The following is a 19,132-nucleotide window of genomic DNA, read 5'->3' on the forward strand; positions in this document are numbered from 1 at the left end:
ACACGAATACACGAAAACATTTAGAGCGCGTGCACGGCTTGAAAACTGACGACCGACTGTTCAATCCTGGTCACTGCAGGAGTTACGTGGATGACTGGAACAGCTGATAACACGGTGTGCCAACCTTATCTACTCAAATTATTTCTTTCCTGTTTGATTTCTATTATTCTCTCAAAAATTGGATTGGCTGCTGAATTTGTTTGGGAGTTAATTACTAAGTGTTAATTTACTAAGAGTTAATTTATTCGTGTTTTCGTGTGTCCGTCCTGTATATATATGTGTATTATTTATTCAACACCTGACGCAATGCAAATGAAGAATGTTCGTGTTAAATGTGACAAGACTATAGTTTAGTGTACCACTACGCACCTGACGATGGAGTCATCTCCGAAACGGCCGTAGTGTAATACTACCCCTGATTGCGTTGACGGTAAGAACCATAGATATATTTATTATATTATATTCGATTATCAGTCTTGGTGGCAAAGGTGTTTAAACTACTGTTACAGTATTGTTGTCTGCATGAAAGAATATTTTGTTCTTGTTGCTTAGAATCTATAGTAGGCTATTGTTATTTTTTCTGCTAGTTATTTAGGTACTTTCCTGTTAAAGGGAACATTCATTATTATCGATCTGATTTCTTTTGATATATCCATATTTTTGTTTTCCCTTACGATCCATAACTTGGTTTAATATCTTCAAACAAATTTAAATTACAAATTGAACATGATCTTGTTTAGGAAAAAATAGTAGGGTATATTATGTGGATCGAAATAAAGCTAATAGAAATAAAACTATTCTAAACTAACCAGATTTGCTGTACGGTACCATTTCTAAATTTTGTTTGATAACAGAAAAGGCATGTGAGTAATATGAAACGGGGTTTGGCAATGTTACAGCAAGTTTGGTTGGTTAGGTAAGGTTAGTTTAGAACAGTTTCATTTGAATATAATATTTTTTAATTGTTTGTACTGTTGATACTGAACAATATACTTCGTAGTTGTCAGCTGACATCTCATTCATTAATAATCAGATCAAAAAATAGAATATCGATTTATCAATAATAATGAATGTTCCCTTTAACAGAAAAGTAGGTACCGTTATTTATAATAAATCATTAAGTTTATCTTGAGGTTATCCTTAGATCATGTCTTGTTCTGGAAATCTTGCTGTCTCCAGTTTTTTTAGCGAATTTCCCTATAGGGAAGTAGCTATTACCGTAGGTCTCATGGTAAGACCTAAGCCCGGGACCGATTTACTTTTTCATTTTGATGTCCCCAGAGGCCAAAAACACCATTCGTTCAAATTTTTATATATCTATATATAGATATATATATATATATATATATATGTGTCCATCCGCACGATAACTTGAGTAATTTTTGTCCGATTTTGATAAAATTTGGTTTAAAGGTGTAAGGCGGGATAAACTTGAATGAGTTCGCGAACTAGCATGATCGGACTAGGGGAACGGGGGTTTATGGGGGGTTTTATGGGGTAAAAATAGGTTTTTCCCATTTTTGACCCTAAAAACACAAAATTTCACAATTTCTTTTCAAACCATTTTGTAGAGCTTAAAAAAACAAATAATTTAGTATGTTGAAGCGTTATTATGCGCCTAATTGTTACGGAGAAAATTCAAAAAAATTGTAATTTTAAAATTCCCATGTTATTCTTATGGAGAATAAGTCAACTGTTGTAGTTTGCTTGTTTATGAACATATTTTGATTGATTTTGGAAAATAGTTTTATTTATTACTAAACTATTATTATTTTATAAAACATCTTTTTTACCCTCCCTGTTGCAGCAAACCTAAGTACTCATTCCGTTAAACTAATTCTATTTAAATAGGAAATAAATGTGCTATTTTTATGGAGGCATTTTAGTGTAAATCCAATCAGGTTAATGGAAATTCGCTTAGTCTGCAGGTTTGCTGCGGCGGGGGTATTTTCTTTACCGACCAGTTATTTGTCACAAAGACATTCTGTATTTCCCTGTAAAAATGGTGTATCCGTAAATAAATAAATATAACTTAATGACCGGAAATTCCCGAAATCTCACTAGAAAGAAATTCAAAGCTGCTGGGTCTGACAATTGACGTTGACCTCTCTTTAAATGACCACACTTGCAACCTTATTAAGCGGAAAAAGGATTTTCATATGACGAAGAAGCTTTAAACTGGGGTTCATGTGGTAAAAAAATGAAGTGGATAGAAGGGCTTGAAACTGCTACAGCATAGGCTTGCCAACCGTCCCGATTCTGTCGGGGCAATCCTGACATTGGTCCCTTTTGCCGGTGTTTTTGTCTGTGTTAATCCTTGGAGGGAAGGAAGGTACATCCTGATTGTTCTCTTGCCAACTGTTGCAATCCTAGCATACTATGCTGTGATCAAATCACATATACAGTAGACTCTCGCTCATCCGGATCGGTCTTGTCCGGACTCCCGGTAGTCCGGTTCGGCAATCGTGATTTTTTTTAGCGGCACAGTACAGTAGAAGTTCGATTATCCGAGCGAAACGGGACCGAGACTATTTATTTATTTTATTTATTTATTTATTTATTAAACATCATCACATTACAACAATTCTCTTGACAGGTGATTTGTCACAAAGTCTAATACTAATACTATACTACATTTTAAAATAAAATAGCTTACAAAAGAAATGAAGCATATAATAAGCTACAAACCTATGGGAGAAACAATATCTTTCAAATATACTCATTTTCCAGATATTCCTCTAACGAGTAAAATGCCCTCTCCAAAAGGAAATTTTTCATACTATACTACCTCGAATAATGAAAAAAATCGGATAACACGGCGGTAAAAATTATTACCGGTGGAAGTGCATATGCCCGGGCTATCATTACTGTGTACCTGGAACAAAATTTGGCCGTAAAGATTATTACCGGTGGAAGTGCATATGCCCGGCTATCATTACTGTGGACCTGGAATTAAATTGAAAAACCGGCTATATACAGTACTGTGTATTTGCTCGACTCTCGGTAGTCCGGATTTTTCGTAATCTGGACCAGACGTCCGCCACATTAGTCCGGATGAGCAAGAGTCTACTGTACCGGTTTTTAGATATGGGATGATAACATTGGGAGGGACCTCTGAGAAAACCCATAAATCCTGTTAATAATAAAAAGGCTACAAGGGCCATTCCGACAGCTGCAGGAAAGTTTTAAAATCACTAAATTTCTTTACGGTTATATCCCTCTACGTCCATGCAGTTAGATTACATAGATAACCTGGACTTGGCTCTTTTCTGAAGATCTCTTGATGTTTGTTAGTAAAATCAAAATATAGCCAAACTGTACTAACTTGAAGTATATAATTGCACAAATGAGCCTGTGAAGCACTCCCACCGAAACCCTAGAGGGATATAAACAATGGTCGAAATTTGCACAGCTGACAAAAATTGATTGACAAAAAATTTACATTGACAAAAAATTTACATTGACAAAAAATGCCGCCATGTAAACAGCTGATATCCAAAGAGAAGTAGTCTGCTCCTCATGGCTCTCATAGTCCCAACTTGTTTAAATCATAAATTGTAAATCATTCGTTATTGTCCACTGCATTGACTTTTTTTAAGGACTAAAATAAAGTAATAACATATATTATAATTACTCCCACTGTAGGCTACCCATATAAGGATTATTGACTAACGGGAAAAAGTAGGCCTATGTGCAGTTTGCTGATACTGTTTATTAATATTAGTTTATTCATGTCCATGTGTTGTTCTTATTGTTGGGCCTAATGGAGTTTTTTTATGCCTAGTAGGCCTAACAGTTTTTTTGGTACAAATGAGGATAAATTTGGAAATAATTAATGTGGCGTCTGAGCTATAATATCAACAGAAATCAAAGAATAAAGAACTTTTGGAAAGTGTTTCAAAACATTATTATCTCAGCCATTTTGTATGTTTAATGTAGAATATGGACTGATGATGCTCATCAGACAGATAAGATAATAGTTAGTAGCTTGTGATGAGAGATAATGTAGCCTTTATTGTTGAAAACAATTTCAAAAGATTTTGATAACTACACATTTACACATTGTTTTGGATTAGTTTCCAGTAAAATATGCAAATTCTTTATTTTTAATTTTAACACACAAATTTTTATCTTTGGGACTGTTGGTATTTGTTTTCTCTCATGTTTTGAAAAATGTTAGCATTATAAAATTAAAAAGTACCATAATTTAAAAATATTGCTGTTACAAATAATTAATAAGATCACCCTTTTGCTTAATTAGTTGTTCATACTGTTTTTGTGAAAATCAGTTTTTCTGTTATTTTATCGGTTTTATGGGAAAATCACCTTTAAGAATAAAAATAAAAATGAAAATACCCTCGTCGCAGCAAACCTGCCGACTAAGCGAATTTCCATTTGTCTGAATTGATTTTCAATATTATCTAGGGTACGATATCTATTTTATCTATTTATCTAAATAACATTAGGTTTAACGAGTACCTAGGTTTGCTGCTACAAGGAAACTATCAAAGTGTGTTTTTTAGTAAAATAGCTTAGTATAAAATAAATAATTCGCCTTTTTTAAGTTTGATCAAAATATAAGCAAACTAGGCCTACAACATTTTACAATATTCCCCGTAAGAATAACATGGGAATTTTAAATTTAAATTATTTGAATAAATTCTCCGTTACCAATAGCCGTACAAAAACCCTTTGAGATACTAAATTGTTTGTTTTTTAAGCTGTTTAAAAAATACCAAAGAGAAATTGAAAAATTTTGTGTTTTGAGGGTCAAAAATGAGAAAACCCATTTTTTAACTCCATAAAACCCCATTGCCATGGCCCGATCATGCTGGTTCGCGAAATCATTCAATGTTATCCCCCATTACACCTTGAAAACAAATTTCATCAAAATCGGACAAAAAAGTTATCGCGTTCACGGACATATATCTTACTAATATTAATATTATAAATCTGAAAGTTTGTGCGTTTGTGTGTTGCTCAATCACGCATAAACTACAATAACTAATCAAACAATATTGATCTGATCTATCCTACACTCCTCTTTCATTCACCCATTATATCCCTTGGTCGTATCTTCATTTTAGTTTATACGTTTTGAAACAATGATGAGTATTTTCAATATCCGTTTTATTACAGAAAACCTTTATCAGACAAATTTGGCCATGAAACAGCAGTTGAGCACAGTAAGACTTTTGCAAGACAAGGCCTTGGAAACCCAAAAACAACACCAGGCTAAGTTTGAAGAAACAAAAGCGTTGATTTTGAAGGTAGGTGCAAATTAGTCTTTCCTTACAGTTAGGAAGTAGGGATGTCTTAACAAATTAGATAAGTGTGGCTTTTTGGATGCAGTCAAGACAAAGCAGTTTATTTCTTTGGAGAGAGTAAGTAATCCTAAACAAGTTCAGTAATATAAAAGTAATGCATACAGTAGTAAAAACAGTATGATACGTTATCTTCAACTTATCTTTTATCATACTAGATCTATCTTATAACTTAAGTCACAATCAAAACAATACCTCATGTCTTTACTTCAGAAGTTTATGGTAATCTATATTAAATACCTACTCAAAATAATAAATTTTAGCAAATGATATCATGCTTTTATCCTTAGCAGACTTATGACCCTACAACTAAATTATAATTAACCATGCTGCCCTAAAAGTATCAACTCTCATAACCAATCAATTATATGTTAAAAGTTTTGTATATAGACTTTTTTGTTTTTAGTTTTTTTATTTGTTAGCCACGCTAGCGGCTTGAAGCAAAATTCACATAATTTAAGGACGAGCGGTTCAAATCTTAAATTTATGAGAATGGCCAGAGGATTAAACACACATAAGTAAGTCTGAGATGCAACCTATGCCTTTCTTGTTGTTTCATTACCAATTTATGTTTTAGTTGGGATCTGAGAAGAGCGAACTGCAAGAAAAATATATAAAGCTCAGCGAGGAACTTAATAAAGTAAGTAGGCCTACTTTTATAATTCTGGATAGACATTTGTCCGTTTTCGATGGCAGCTCAAGTCAAAGAAATAAAGATTGTTTATAGCATAAAGAAGCTAGAGCAAAGGAAAATGTTAATCTGATTTTACCTTCCCCTTCACCTGCATTCTCTCTACACCAATTTGTTTCCCATTTTCCCTTAACACTTGCTGTTTCTTTAAAATATAATTTTGGAATTTAAATCAGTTGATCATTCTGGTTACCAATAATGAACACTAAGTTAAGGTTTTTATTTTAATCAGATCTATTATTGTGTTTATGTGTGGTTTTTGCATCAATACATGAAAAGTTTTGCCCTAAACTAGTTTGAAAGTGATTCCTTGCACTTGCGCTATTTATTCTTGTACTAGGCAAAGCTGAGTGAAACTTAGACAACAGTTCTGTTGTCTGATTTGAACTAGTTCGCTTAGCCATGGCGAATCTCATTGGAGACCTAAGTTTATGGACAAATTCCTTCCAGTGAATGATTAAAATTAAATTTTTAGGTAAAAAGTTTAATATTTTCCTTTCTTTTTTTCTACGTGTTCCATTGACTTTTGGTTAGTGAAGTCGGATCCATATAGACCAGCTGCTTCCAATCTATATATTAAAAAAATATTGGTTTTTCTTTTCCAAATCAGTTTGTTTCTTCTACCCAACCGATTTTCATAATCTTGTTCTAAAATTAATGGTAGGCACGCACAGATTTGCCATCAAGCATCATCATTCATTTATCCACTGTATTACCCACCCAAAAAACATAATTTTTTTCAAATTCTTACTTTGTATTGTAATCTAAGAACCTTCATTAAAATACCAGCTTTCATTTTAGCTATTGATTATTAAGATCGGACGTTCCTGAAGCACGCTGCTGAATCACGAATCGTCACGAACAACGAATCACGAACAACCCAAAATGTTCAAAAATGGAGTTATTTATCACAGATTGATAGTTAAATTATTTTTTGAAACCCCAACAGTAACAATCGATTCTGACGAATTTCACCTAGTTGTTAATTTAAATTGACCATGATTAAATAAATAAAAAAGGAAATGTGTATTGGCAACCATAGCAAAATAAAGTAAATATCTGATTCATCATCTCTAACAGAATAGGATTTAAAATGTGGCTATGATCTAATTTATGATGATGAAACGGTTTGTCTTTAAATAAAAGTTTGTCTTTATTCTATAGGTGAAGGAAGAAAATAAAGAACTTAGTGAAAAGAACGTTCAACTGAGCGGTGAAGCTACCAGAGTGAGTAAATGATTGTAACTTGTGTTTGGCACCTTAATTTTAAAATTTACCGAGATTTGTTTGTGCTTGGAACTCAATAACCTGTCTGGGTTCAGAACACTTTGCGAAAAATATAATTACGAAACAGATTTCAACGAATTTTTTTCATTCAAATCCATTATGTAGGCCTAAACTGTTTAACTAGACTATTAGGCCTATAAGGTACCTTTACATCCACAGTTAAAAAAAGTAATGGTAAAACTCACAACATGTTTCGCCTATTCAGGCATTGTCAAATGATCTACTTGTTAAGAACATTTAGGTACCTAAGCTTACTGTTAACCCATGCGGTAAGGAGGCAGACATTTTTTTTAGTGTCATAAACAAATTTTTTTTGAGTTCTTGTTTCTGGTTTGGAGCTGGTTACCATAAAAAAATAACCAACTTTGAGCAACAACTATAGTTGTTTATTTATTATGCTATATGGCAAAATCAATCAAAACAACTAGAAAGGCTTACCTAAACGGGAAAGAGTCCTAACTGGCACAAGGCACACACAACTTTACACTTTATACAAAACATTAGAATATTTCACTGCCACTGACATATTTACAGTAAGTTTTCCTTTTAATTTAGCAAGATATACAGGACTTTGTAGTTGGCTCAATTGAAATATGCACTTTAATGTTTGTTTTTATGCAATTGTTAGTAATTATTTACTATTTATTTTTAAAAGTAACTGACATTGTTTTTGTTCAGCTTATGGGAAGAAATGGAAACCTCATGAAACTGTCTTCTATGCAAGAAGATATGATCATTTCGGCTGAAAGGAAAATGTCATTGCAGGTGAGATTCATAGCTTTTACATTTAGTGATGAACTGTTTGGTAAATGATCAAAGGTTCAAAGTTATTCTGAGTTCTGCTTTTATAAAAAAAAATATACTTTAATCCAAAAACAAGCAATATCAACTGGAAAAATGTAGATAGTTCATCTATATTTTGTATTTTTATTTATTTTTGAACTAAATGGATAACAACATATATAATTTTATTATATTTTGTTAGTAAAAGATTATATTGTGGTGTTATCTTAGCTTTAATGCTTTATGAAAAAAAAAATTTGTATAGTAGAACTTTTATAGTTCGACACTATCAACTAAGGGACTAAGGGGGTGTCGAACTATCGAAATATCAACCTATACAGAGTATATTGGACATTTACATACTGGGAGTATTTATAACACGAGATAGAGCGAAGAAATTGACAAAAATAAACAAACTTATCAACTTGCATCTCTATTGTATATTCTTTGACTTCTTACTGTTTAAAATAGTTTGTAATATTAAACTGCTTTTCACTTTAAATGGGAAAAAATTAAAATTAATGGGATGATTTAAGTATTGAGTTTTTGCAAGCACAAAAACAATAAGAAAACTCTTATGTTTGACCTCGGCGAACCTGTCTTTGGCCGCTGCCTACATGTTACGTCATTACGTCATGGCCCGTGTCAACCATCGAAGTTCTACTGTAGTAAACAATCTTCTCTTGTGATGTAACAACGACAACTGTATAGTCTACCCGTGAGATGATGGGGCCTCCTCACGCTAAACATCGTCTGTATAACCTACATTTTACCCTGCATATAATATTTTTGTTTACATTTTTTTTGCGATCGTGATTAATCCGCAACCGTAGTTAACCCATCTTGTGGATAGTCAGGAGTCTACAGTACACCCAGTTGTGCTCCCATTTATGGAAAACAGCCGGTCTAGTAGTAGAGTTCAAATCCCGCCAATCACAATGTGTGAACAGTTGGGTTACAGCCCAGCGTGGGTGGGATGGCAAAATATTGGTAATATACCATAGGTAATATTTGTTCTGTGTCTTGTTAGGCAACAAACAAGGAGACAGAGTTGAGGGAGGTTGTTGATCAGCTGACACGCAAGTTGGAGGCCGTTGAGAGGGCTCGGCGCCAGCAGGAGTTTGACATAGACAAGCTGCAGGCTCAGCTGGCGCGGAGTACTCAGGACTTGACTGAGACACAGCGTCGTCTGGCGCACACCGAGCAGGCGTTGGAGGTTAGATATTGCTATCTGAACAAATGTTGAACTATTTAAAAAAATACAACAGTTTGGTGTGAATCGTTTAGCAAGTGAAAAACCAGCTCGCGGTTGACATAAGTATGTTTACAAACATTGAGTCACCTAGGCGGTGAACACTTTTTCCTATCACCGCACTGGGAGTAAACATATTGTTACGATATAGTTTGCGATCACTCGATTGTTGTGTACAGCTGAGTTAGGAAGAAATGAACGAACAATCTAATCTAATAAGTCTGTTCAGTGATGAATATTTTGATATGACGAATGGATAGTATCCTTCACAGCTCTAGGAAAATGTTCTCACTGACACCAAACTAAGTCTGCCAGTTGTTGTAATGTATTTTAGTAAAAAAAACTGACATGTCATATGTTTACTGCTGTATCACAATTATGCAAATTCTGCATGACAAACATGTTATTTCATTTAATTTTCTTTCGGCTATCTGCTGTGCAAGAGGACAAGGTATCTTTTGCCAATGTGCATCTTTACGTTTGGATTTTCACTCGCAAAACGAACTGTACAGCTAAACTGTAAAAAAATTTCAGTTTATTCTCTCATATTATACATACATTTTTTATTTGAAGTTGACTCAGTTTTCTTTACAGACTGCACAGGCTATTCCTGTCAAAAGCGAGAACTCCCTGCACTACGGCGAGAAACTTACGAAATATGAAGGACTGCTGAAACAGTTCAAGTCTTCAATTCAAGAAGAGCACTCCAGGTTAGTAGCCCTGATCTGATATTTTCAATACCCCATTTACAGTAATCAATTGACGATTTAGATGAAATAAAACATTTTGAATAGTTTGGGATTGGCCTATTCCTACACTAAAAATTGTAGGCTACTATTAATTTGTTGTGCATAATTAATTGTACTACTCACAAGAGAAATTCTGGATCTTATATTTAAAAATGACATAAATGAATATAAATATGCGAGTTCTTAATATTTCCTGGGATTAGCTGCGACTTTTAAGATATCAGTTGAACTGATTGAAATTTTAACACAATTTTGTCTGCAGGCCATTTCAATAATGTAAATAACTATTTTTAAATATTTTGTTCAATTAAGTTGCCCTGTTAGGAGGTGTAAATATATTTTGATATTTTTTTTGTCTCTATAATTTTTTGCTATTTCCCTGGGCTATGGACACAAAAATTTTTTTTTTTTTTTTCGATAATACTTCAATAATAATTTTTGGTCAATAATACTCATTGAATAATATCTTGTTACGGGAGCCTGTAAAGTAGTTCCATGCCATTTTTGTAATTTAAAATGATGTGCTAATAACTAAGCTGACAAGGAATTACAATAATGGATTCACAAGAATACTGTATGGCTACTGTCAGTAATATCCCACTATCTTGATGGTTTACGATTACATTTTAGCGAATTTTCCATTAGGGAATAAGCTAATACCATAGTACTCATGGTAAGACCGATTTTTTGTTTGTTTTGAGGTCCCTAGATGCCAAAAATACCATCCGTTCAAATTCATATATATATGTGTGTCCGTTAGCGTGTTAACTCGGGCAAAAATGATCCGATTTTGATGAAATTTGGTACAAACGTGTAAGCCTACGTTTATTCGAACGAGTTCGCGAACCAGCATGACTGTACCATGGGAACAGGGTTTTATGGAGTAAAAATGGGGGTTTTCCCATTTTTGACCCAGGAAAAAACATAAAATTTTGCAATTTCTTTCCAAACTATTTTGTAGTGCTTAAAAAAACAAATAATTTAGTATATTGAATGGGCCTAGTGGTTTCGGAAAAATATTTTAATTTAAAACTACCATGTTATTCTTATGGAGAATGTAAACTGTTGTAGTTTGCTTGTTTAACATATTTTGCCCAAATTTGGAAAATTTTATTTCTTACTAACTATTAACATTTTACATAAAAAAACACTTTTACCCTCCCTGTTGCAGCAAACCTAAGTATGTGAAACTGATTCTATTTAAGTAGGAAATAAATGTGATATTTTTAATTAAGGAGACATTTTAGTGTAAATCCAATCAGGCAAATGGAAATTCGCTTAGTCTGCAGGTTTGCTGCGGCGGGGTATTTACTAATGGCTCTGTTAAATAATTGATTCTTAGTTCTACTCGTAAGTTAAGGAACCAATCTAAAGTCATTTAACTCATGGGGGTCATGAGGTAGGTAGAAAAAATAATTTGTTGCCAATCAGTTTTAGCAGTTTCTCTACTTCGTAGAGGTCTTACTGCCTTTTATCAATGCTTACTTTTATAACTGCTACAGGTTCAACAGTCTAAACAGCTGGTTGACAATGACTGATCCTACTGGCAACTCAGCCCAGTTTGAGATAACAGAGCTGAGACATCTTTTGGCTGAAGAGCAAGCTCAGAGCGTCTCTAGAAAGTAAGCTTCAGTCGTACATTTATTTCACTTTTGTAATACAAAGTGAAGTTTTGTTCACTAGAGTTAGTTTGCAACCAGAAACTGTAGCCAAAATAGAAAATCGATAACATTCTAAAGAGAGTTTTATCTATCGTTTATGAAAGTGCCACTTTTCTGGCAATGAAACAAATAATGCATGTAAATAATTTAAATGATTGTATTGTTATTGACAAGTTATATAGATGAACTAACTTCATTGTACAATTGATGATAATCCGACACTGCCATGAATGAGTCGATGGGTAATATATGAACAATATTGTAATTTGATTTGTGTTGTGACAGTCTCGTGTCTTTCTCGTTGTGTTGTTCAGTTTGATACTGTGGTTCTTACAGTGAATAGTGGTGATTATTGGGTAGAATAAGACTATTTACTACACTTAGCCTGATTAATTGTCAATACTTTTGTTCAAGGAAAGGCTCTAGGCCAGGATTTTGAATTGTAGAAAAAGGAGGATAGCAGCTAGCTTACCTTGAAAGTGTAAGGTAGTTGCTATCCTCCTTTTTCTATAATTGTCAATTTAATTTAAGTATCTGACTTTTTCAATCAAGATCCAGCTGTATGCGAGAGTTGATAAGTTAAATAGTTTTTGTATTCAATAAAATTTCTTTTGTCTAAAATTAGGCATAAGCTTATCCAATCAAATGTATATTTGTCAAGAAACACTTAATTTAACTTCATAAGTTGGCTTTCCTCAGCTTATAGACTAAATTTAGTATTATTTTTCTGATAATCTGACATCCGAATCAGAGGCCTCTATAGGTTCGGATTATTATATTCACACTATAAATAATGGCACATTGGTTTTTGTTCTTAACATTTTTTTATTTTGTTATGAGCCATACATAGGCTTATTGGTGACAAAAGTTCTATCAAATTTACCACCAAGTAATTAACTTTTGGAATAAGTATTCAAAAGGTTTCACACATATTCTAGATTCAAACTGTTTACCAAATAACTTATATTTTCCAGAGAGAAGTTGTACCAGACAGTGGCAACTATTCACGAAATGCTAGGAGACTTTCAGCAGTTAGGAGAAGAACTTGAACGAGTTAGGGCCGACCATGCCGTCAAGGTAATAATAAAATTAAATATAGTACAGTTAACGCTCCCTTAACACGTTCAATGCGGCTACGTGATGGCCAGCCAATGCCGGTGGCGCAAACAGCTAATGCGCTGCGTGAATGATTGCGAAAAAACTTTTAAATTTAGTTCTATCGAAATGAGAGGCATATATTGCGTACCAGTCTTTGAGGACGTAGTTTTACAAGAACTCTTAACATATAGGACTAAACACTACTTCTAGCCAGCCCTCAGTATTGCCAAATGGAGGGAAAAAGCGGGGATGAATTACCTAGATACACCATCAAAAAATACCGCAAAAAAGCGGTCAACCACTATTTTGAGGTTAGGTTCCTTCCACAATACTCACAGTACATTCATTATCGTTATTCTATTGCATGTCATTAGATTCAAGCCCCATACTACAATAATTTTTAACAATCCCTACCACCGATAAAATCGTCAGATCTGAAAACAAATTTTACTGGATTGAAGTATAAAACTGGCACAACAAGCGGCAAGCGAAACAATGTCTCAGCTAAACTCACACTGGAACAATAGTTTTATACGGCGCTTTGTCGAGTATACTAGTCCTCTGGCTTACTATTTTACTTAATCAATGCAACACATTAAATGTACGGTGTTTAGGAGTCACATGGTCTGGCATACGACGAGTTGCAAAAGAAAGGGTTCCGAGAGCAGATTGACTCTCTGACTGCCAAGCTCGTAGAGAGGGAAGAGGCCCTGGCTATATCTGAGAGACATCTGTCGTCTCTGCAGGAGGCTGTGCGGTTGCAGAACGATGAGAAGAAGGTAAATTATCACCACTTTAGTGTATATTCTATATTGTTTCTTTTTAAGGTAGGATAGTTTTGAAGTTTAAATGAACACAATTAATAAATTAACCTAGATGTTATCTTAATGTAACTAAACAAAACTGATGTAAAAAATATTTAATTTCTTTTTAAATTATACAGTATTCACAAAATTTGAATTTGGCTTACATTTTGTTGTGAACTAAACTTCCTGTGGATGTTCGATATACTACTAACACACTTAGTGATTTAAGCAGCACTGATAATAATTAATCTGAGTGTGCAATTAACATGTTACCTGCTTACAGATCCATGAAATATCTTCTCATGTGTTGAAAAATAATAAATACCGGTACCTAGATTTCCGTGTCTTTCTTGGTACAGCACACTGCTTATACAGAGTAACTTGGGTCATATTGTCGATGATAATATACAAAAGTGTATGATAAAAAATTGGAATAGGCCTACGACATTAAAATAAGCAAACCTGAATATAGTCATAATTGTTTATTAAAGTGTACATAACATTTTTTATTTTGACTACTGATAAATTATTACAATTTATCTGATGTAGTGTCTAAAGTATTGACTTAACGCCTCTTTAAAAAGTGATGTGTCAAAACCCATTTGATTTTAAAGCTAAAATTTTACTCTTCTAAGTTAAAATGATTATTTATACATAGAATATAAATAATAATACATGTTACAGGGGGCTTTCACATTTTTAGGAATGTTTGTAAGTATAATGAATTACACATCAGATTGTGGAATAGCATTACTTTAAAATCTTATCTCCTGTTCCTACAGGTGAAATTTAAAATAGTGCTATTTTGCAACTGAAAATTATTGTTGTATCGTTGTAAATGAATGAGCATTTTCATCGTAGTTAAATTGTATGACACATCACAGATGGATTTATTTTTAAGTATCTGTAAATAAAAAGGATATGTTTGAAGTTTGTTGCTAAATCAATCTTATTTACTGTTTAATTTTTAGTAGACTAACTGTATAAAACAAATAAATTAATTTTAAAGTTGGTCTTTTATTATTTTGTTTTTCGTCAATAATAGGTTTTTTTTGTAGATCTTCCTTAAACGTAAATATTAGTTTATTGTTAACTTGAAACCATATTTTATAGCAATTCATCATTCTGAAATTTAAATAATTAATTATTAAGTTTATTCATTAATTCTGATTTTTGAATATTTTTTTATATTTTGCTCCTAGCTTGGTTTGTATCATGTTTTCAAGCTATTCATTTATCGTCATTTCATCCATGCTATTATCTTGTTGGTATTGGGTAAGGGGTTGTATTTTGTTGTGTTATGGTGATATCATATAAATAGATTTAATAAAGTTTAAATCATTTAACTGGATGATTACCTAGTAAAAAATTAGTTTTTGTTCAAGTCTGACTTCCAAACCGTGTTACTCATTGAATTTGTGGAATGTGGACAACCGACATTTTTTAAAAATTGATAATGATAATAGACTATATTTAATTTCTTCTATACCTTTTGAAGTATCAATGTTGTTAGCTTCTATCAGTCCAATAGTTTAATATTAACAGACGGTTTTGTGCCGCTTGTCACCAAAATGCTTTATTTTACAGGCCTATCCAATATTAAAGTACAATGGGGCATGATTTCCAATTGATAGTACCAAAAACTATAGGTTTAATTTAAAAATACGTTTGGAACCGCCACTGTGTTTAACATACACGATAGTTGCTTTAAGATTTTTAAAATAAGGTTATCAATAGGGATGGACGGGATTGAATTTTTAGTTCGGGACGGGACGGGACGGGATTTTTATTTCCTTCCCGATTTTCGGGACGGGACGGGACGGGATTTTTTCTGTGTATAAAAAGAAAGTCTTGAGTATAGCAGTTACCAAAAAAGACATACAAAATCAATTTTTACCGTTTTTGGTACTGATCTATAAAAACCAAAAAATAGGTAACAATATACAGGTACCTGTAGAAACTTGTGACTCGCGGTCACGGCGCGATCGTCGGTATGACTCGCGGTCACGGTCCAATCGTCGGCATGACTCCACTGTCACGGCGCGATCGTCAGCATAACTCTGCGGTCACGGCGCGATCGCCGGTATGACTCGCGGTCACGGTGCAATCGTCGGCATGACTCCGCTGTCACGGCGCGATCCTCGGCATGATTCCGCGGTCACGGCGCGATCGTCGGTTGGACTCCGCGGTCACGGCGTGATCGTCGGCATGACTCCGTGGTCACGGCGCGATCGTCGGCATGACTCCGCGGTCACGGCGCGATCGTCGGCAGGACTCCGTGGTCACGGCGCGATCGTCGGCATGACTCCGCTGTCACGGCGCGATCGTCGGTATGACTCGCGGTCACGGTGCAATCGTCGGCATGACTCCGCTGTCACGGCGCGATCGTCGGCATAACTCCGCGGTCACGGCGCGATCGTCGATATGACTCGCGGTCACGGTCCAATCGTCGGCATGACTCCACTGTCACGGCGCGATCGTCAGCATACCTTCGCGGTCACGGCGCGATCGCCGGTATGACTCGCGGTCACGGTGCAATCGTCGGCATGACTCCGCTGTCACGGCGCGATCCTCGGCATGATTCCGCGGTCACGGCGCGATCGTCGGTTGGACTCCGCGGTCACGGCGTGATCGTCGGCATGACTCCGTGGTCACGGCGCGATCGTCGGCATGACTCCGTGGTCACGTTGCGATCGTCGGCATGACTCCGCGGTCACGGCGCGATCGTCGGCAGGACTCCGCGGTCACGGCGCGATCGTCGGCAGGACTCCACGGTCACGGCGCGATCGTCGGTTGGACTCCGCGGTCACGGCGTGATCGTCGGCATGACTCCGTGGTCACGGCGCGATCGTCGGCATGACTCCGCGGTCACGGCGCGATCGTCGGCAGGACTCCGTGGTCACGGCGCGATCGTCGGCATGACTCCGCCGTCACGGCGCGATCGTCGATATGACTCGCGGTCACGGTGCAATTGGCATGACTCCGCTGTCACGGCGCGATCGTCGGTTGGACTCCGTGGTCACGGCGCGATCGTCGGTATGACTCCGCGGTCACGGCGCGATCGTTGGTATGACTCCGCGTCACGGCGCGATCGTCGTTATGACTCCGCGGTCACGGCGCAATCGTCGAAATGACGATTGAATGATCGTCGAAATCGTCTCCTGCGTTCGCGGACCTATCGCTCGCAATAGCGGCGTTATCGGCACTCGCGAAGCGGCAAAATCGCCGAAGATCGGACCAAAACCCGTCCCGAAAAATTCCCGAATCAAATGTAATCCCGTCCCGATAATCGGGAATATTTTTTTCCCGAATAATTCCCGAAATTTCGGGACCCGTCCATCCCTAGTTATCAATCTTTTTTTAATTTTGTACTTGTTTTTGTTTTTACCCATAACTATGGGCTAACAATCTGTATTCTTATTTTTCTGACTAGATTCAAATAATTTTTCCATTTTTTCGGGAGGAGAATTTCAAGTTGTTATCCACACATTTTGCCTGATTAAAAACTCACAATGACACAGTAATCGGGAATTTTTTTTGAAAGCGTTAACTAAAATCTAAATCCTAAGTCAGAAAGATCCAACGATCCCTCAATGGCAATGGCATCAAAGGTGTTGAGTAACCAAGAATTAGAATCCTAAGTGTTTAATGCAGTGTTGGGTTTTATTATTTTGTATTTATTGAGTATTTACTGTTTTGCAGGAGGGTGCAGAGATTGCTACTCTCAAGGAACAAGTCAACAACTTGGTCGGTCAAGTCACAGCTAAAGATGAAGAACTCAAGGCCAAGACTGACGAGATGGAGGCGCTCAAGACTGATATGCAGAAACTTAGGGTTGACTGTGATACAATTCCCGTGCTGGAGGAACAGGTACATTTTACTCCTTGAGTCTTGAGTTGATATAAGATTAAAATACTAGCAGTTTGCCCTCTCTTTGCTCGAGAAAAAATTGTGAATAATTAAATAATTTATTACAGTAGGGGACCTGTAAAACATGAATATTTAGAATGATCATTGCATGATGGAAATAAAAGATTACATGGCATACTTGTCTTCACACTTTAAAAGTAGGCATATTAATCCTTAATAAAAATTTTTTTGACATAAAAGCACTAGGCAGTATTGTATTTCTTTAAAAAATTTCACCCAAGAGTGATCACTGGCAAAAAAGGCTCTGATGAAATTTGAGCCGCTTCATTATCAAGAAACCTTAGGCACATTCCATTGATCACAAACATTGGCCCTGGAAACGTCTATGTCATGCCTATCTCTTCTTTTACACATCCCTCATCACATCACCTTCAACCTATCACTATTGACCTTCTTCTAGTAATAGACCAGACTTCTCCGTTTTCTCTCTCTCCATCTTCTTTTCCTCTACCATCCCTATCCTCTCGTCTCATCACTTGTCATCTCATTTATCCTACTATTAACTATTAGTAGTCAACTACTAGTATTCCTCTTTCAACTGTCACATTCAATCCTTCTCCTCAGGTGATCACCAAGGATTAGACTAGGGTTGTGTTAATACTGAGCTAGAATGATACTTTCTGTGTTGACAGGCCAAGATCTACCAGGCGGATTTTGAGGCGGAGAGGAAGTCACGGGAGACCTTAGTGGCTGAGAAGGAACGACTTGTGGAGGACTTGAGGCACTTGCAGCGGAGGAACCATGAGCTGATAGACGAGCTGAACAACTCTCGTGGGGAGACTCCTGCGCAGCCCAGCGCTCCAGCTGTGCAGACCAGGTGTGTACAAGATAGTCACAGCTGTGGTCAATCGTACAGGGTTTCGGAAAGTGTGACAGGGTGTCTACTGGTCACTGATTTTACTTGAGGGGTCAAAGAAGATAATGAAAAGTAACAGATTTTCATTTTAAGATCCCCAAAAAAGTCACAAAAAATTTGGCCTAACTAAAAAAAGTTTTCCCAAACCTGCCTTTTGTTTTGCACTTTACTGCAGGCAATGAATTCATAGTGCAGAGAGCAAACATATTTTGGCAGCAGGCAGCCAGCTTAAAATCGTTACGACACAAAATATTGTATGCCCGACTATCTCAGGTTCAGGTTCAGATCACTAAAAATATTGTCTTATTGGTACCATAGATTGATAGTGTGTTTTAACGTCCTCCCTCCCTCCCCTAAAGTCATTGAAATTTAGTTTGATCAATTAGTAGACACCGTGTTCATGCAGAATTGGAAACGGAAAGAAATTGGTTGTGTTTCAGTTCAAGGGAAGTCTGGACCAAAAGTTTAGGGAAATGTCCAAAAACAGAGTATGATGTGACCAGAAAAAGCCTGTGAATTTTACGTTTTAATGTTTGAGTAATCACTAGGATGATTGAGTGTTCATCCATTAACGACAAGTTAAATATCAACAGCAATAGGGGTAGAGAAAAGTCAGGGAAATAAAAAGTAAAATTGTCGTTGAAACCCTGTTAAAGAGATGGAAAATGAACTCTCTTATGCAATTTAATCTCTTT

The 19,132-nt window shown here is 36.0% G+C and overlaps 1 protein-coding gene across 3 annotated transcripts in view; it reads left to right on the top strand.

Moving 5' to 3' along the window:
• Nucleotides 1-19,132, top strand: part of LOC128996269 (NF-kappa-B essential modulator) — a 30,514-nt gene that overhangs the window by 2,366 nt on the left and 9,016 nt on the right. For 2 of the 3 annotated variants that reach the window (XM_054421472.1, XM_054421470.1), the window contains exons 3-14: nt 5,140-5,270; nt 5,902-5,964; nt 7,180-7,242; nt 7,981-8,067; nt 9,116-9,301; nt 9,932-10,047; nt 11,589-11,708; nt 12,722-12,824; nt 13,460-13,624; nt 14,336-14,362; nt 17,354-17,521; nt 18,214-18,398. In XM_054421472.1, the coding sequence (XP_054277447.1) occupies nt 5,140-5,270; nt 5,902-5,964; nt 7,180-7,242; nt 7,981-8,067; nt 9,116-9,301; nt 9,932-10,047; nt 11,589-11,708; nt 12,722-12,824; nt 13,460-13,624; nt 14,336-14,362; nt 17,354-17,521; nt 18,214-18,398 (1,414 nt within the window). The remainder of the gene's footprint in view (nt 1-5,139; nt 5,271-5,901; nt 5,965-7,179; nt 7,243-7,980; nt 8,068-9,115; nt 9,302-9,931; nt 10,048-11,588; nt 11,709-12,721; nt 12,825-13,459; nt 13,625-14,335; nt 14,363-17,353; nt 17,522-18,213; nt 18,399-19,132) is intronic. The other variant, XM_054421471.1, reaches the window with a different exon arrangement.

The sequence above is a fragment of the Macrosteles quadrilineatus genome, unplaced genomic scaffold (genome assembly GCF_028750875.1).
Source record: "Macrosteles quadrilineatus isolate MER2022 unplaced genomic scaffold, UCM_ALF_1.0 Scaffold_6__1_contigs__length_79288215, whole genome shotgun sequence".
NCBI lineage: Eukaryota > Metazoa > Arthropoda > Insecta > Hemiptera > Cicadellidae > Macrosteles > Macrosteles quadrilineatus.